We start from the raw sequence: 1462 nt of genomic DNA, 5'->3' as shown, positions 1-1462 counted from the left end.
AGGGAGCAGCATTGAGGCGCAGGGAGCAGCATTGAGGTGCAGGGAGCAGCATTGAGGTGGAGGGAACAGCGTGGGCGAAGGCCCAGCGGCTCCAGGGCCTGCTGAGCAAATCCAAGGGCGGAGCCAGGCATGGTGGTGCCACAGTGGGATTTACTTTGTACTGAAGGCCACAGGGAGCCGCAGGGGTGACCCGGGTGCCATTCTGTCCCCTCGTCCCACCCACAGATACATGAAGTACCTGTACCCTTATGAGTGTGAGAAGCGAGGCCTCAGTAACCCCAACGAGCTCCAGGCAGCCATAGACAGCAACCGTCGGGAGGGCCGGCGCCAGAGCTTTGGGGGCTCCCTCTTTGCCTACTCGCCGGGCGGGGCGCACAGCATGCTCTCCTCGCCCAAGCTGCCCGTGTCCTCCCTGGGCCTGGCCACAAACACCAATGGCAGCTCCATCACCCCCGCCCCCAAGATCAAGAAAGGTAAGGACCTGCATGGGGCCTGGCTGCCCGACCTTGGGGGACCCCTCTTCCGTCTCCGGGTAACCAGGATGAGAAACTCTGTAGTTGGCGTGGAAAACGGCTTCCGATTTGAAGAGCGCTTCCCACCTACCAGCCCTCTGCCCGTGGCAGACATGACCAGTCTATCACCGTGTGATTCCACACAGGTGGCAGGCAGACATTGCTAATCAATCCATGTTTCCAGTCCTGTGGCCAACGCAGGCATTATTAATTGATCCCTGTTTGTCTCATCCACGCCGAGGGAGGCATCACCAGTTGATCAGTTTTCCTCCCTCTGAGCCTCTGAATCCTGCATAACGCAGAGGTACCAACAGCATATGCCGCAGCGTGGCCGCCGTTTGCCCGTCTGGGTTCCCGTTTCTCGTCGGCCACACTGGCTGGTGGCTTCCCACTTTTTAAGGTTGGCCCAAAGATCCAGGGTGACCCCCACGTTGCCCTAAAAACCAGGGGCTGGTCAGCTCCAAGGTGAATGGGGTCTTGCTAAGCATGAGCTCATTTGGTCTTTGGTGGACCTCCGTTAACCTCGCTCCCAGCCTTGGGGAGTCCCAACAGGACCCATTAATGGTGTTTGGTTTTTTGGCTTTTATTTTATTTATTTATTTATTTTTTGAGATGAAGTTTCCGTCTCGTCACCCAGGCTGGAGTGCAGTGGCGCGATCTCAGCTCACTGCAACCTCTGCCCCCCGGGTTCAAGCGATTTTCCTGCCTCAGCCTCTGGAGGAGCTGGGACTACAGGTGCCCACCGCCAAGCCCAACTAATTATGGTATTTTTTAGTAGAGGGAGGGTTTTCCTATGTTGGCAAGGCTGGTTTCGAACTTCTGACCTCAGGGGATCCGCTGGCCTTGGCCTCCCATAGTGCTGGGATTACGGGCGTGAGCCACTGCGCCCGGCCCCATTGATGGGTTTTTTTTTTGTTTTTTTTTTTTTTTTGAGACGGAGTTTCGCTCTT

General features: G+C 56.6%; 1 protein-coding gene across 2 annotated transcripts in view; it reads left to right on the top strand.

Annotated features, from left to right (window-relative positions):
• ARID3A (AT-rich interaction domain 3A) overlaps window positions 1-1462 on the top strand; it is a 53662-nt gene that overhangs the window by 45830 nt on the left and 6370 nt on the right. For both annotated transcript variants that reach the window (XM_017514470.2, XM_017514471.2), the window contains exon 6: window positions 226-473. In XM_017514470.2, coding sequence (XP_017369959.1) covers window positions 226-473 — 248 coding nt within the window. The remainder of the gene's footprint in view (window positions 1-225; window positions 474-1462) is intronic.

Source organism: Cebus imitator, unplaced genomic scaffold, assembly GCF_001604975.1.
Source record: "Cebus imitator isolate Cc_AM_T3 unplaced genomic scaffold, Cebus_imitator-1.0 Scaffold524, whole genome shotgun sequence".
In the NCBI taxonomy this organism is placed as follows: Eukaryota; Metazoa; Chordata; class Mammalia; order Primates; family Cebidae; genus Cebus; species Cebus imitator.
This window is presented reverse-complemented; position numbering and strand designations above follow the sequence as displayed.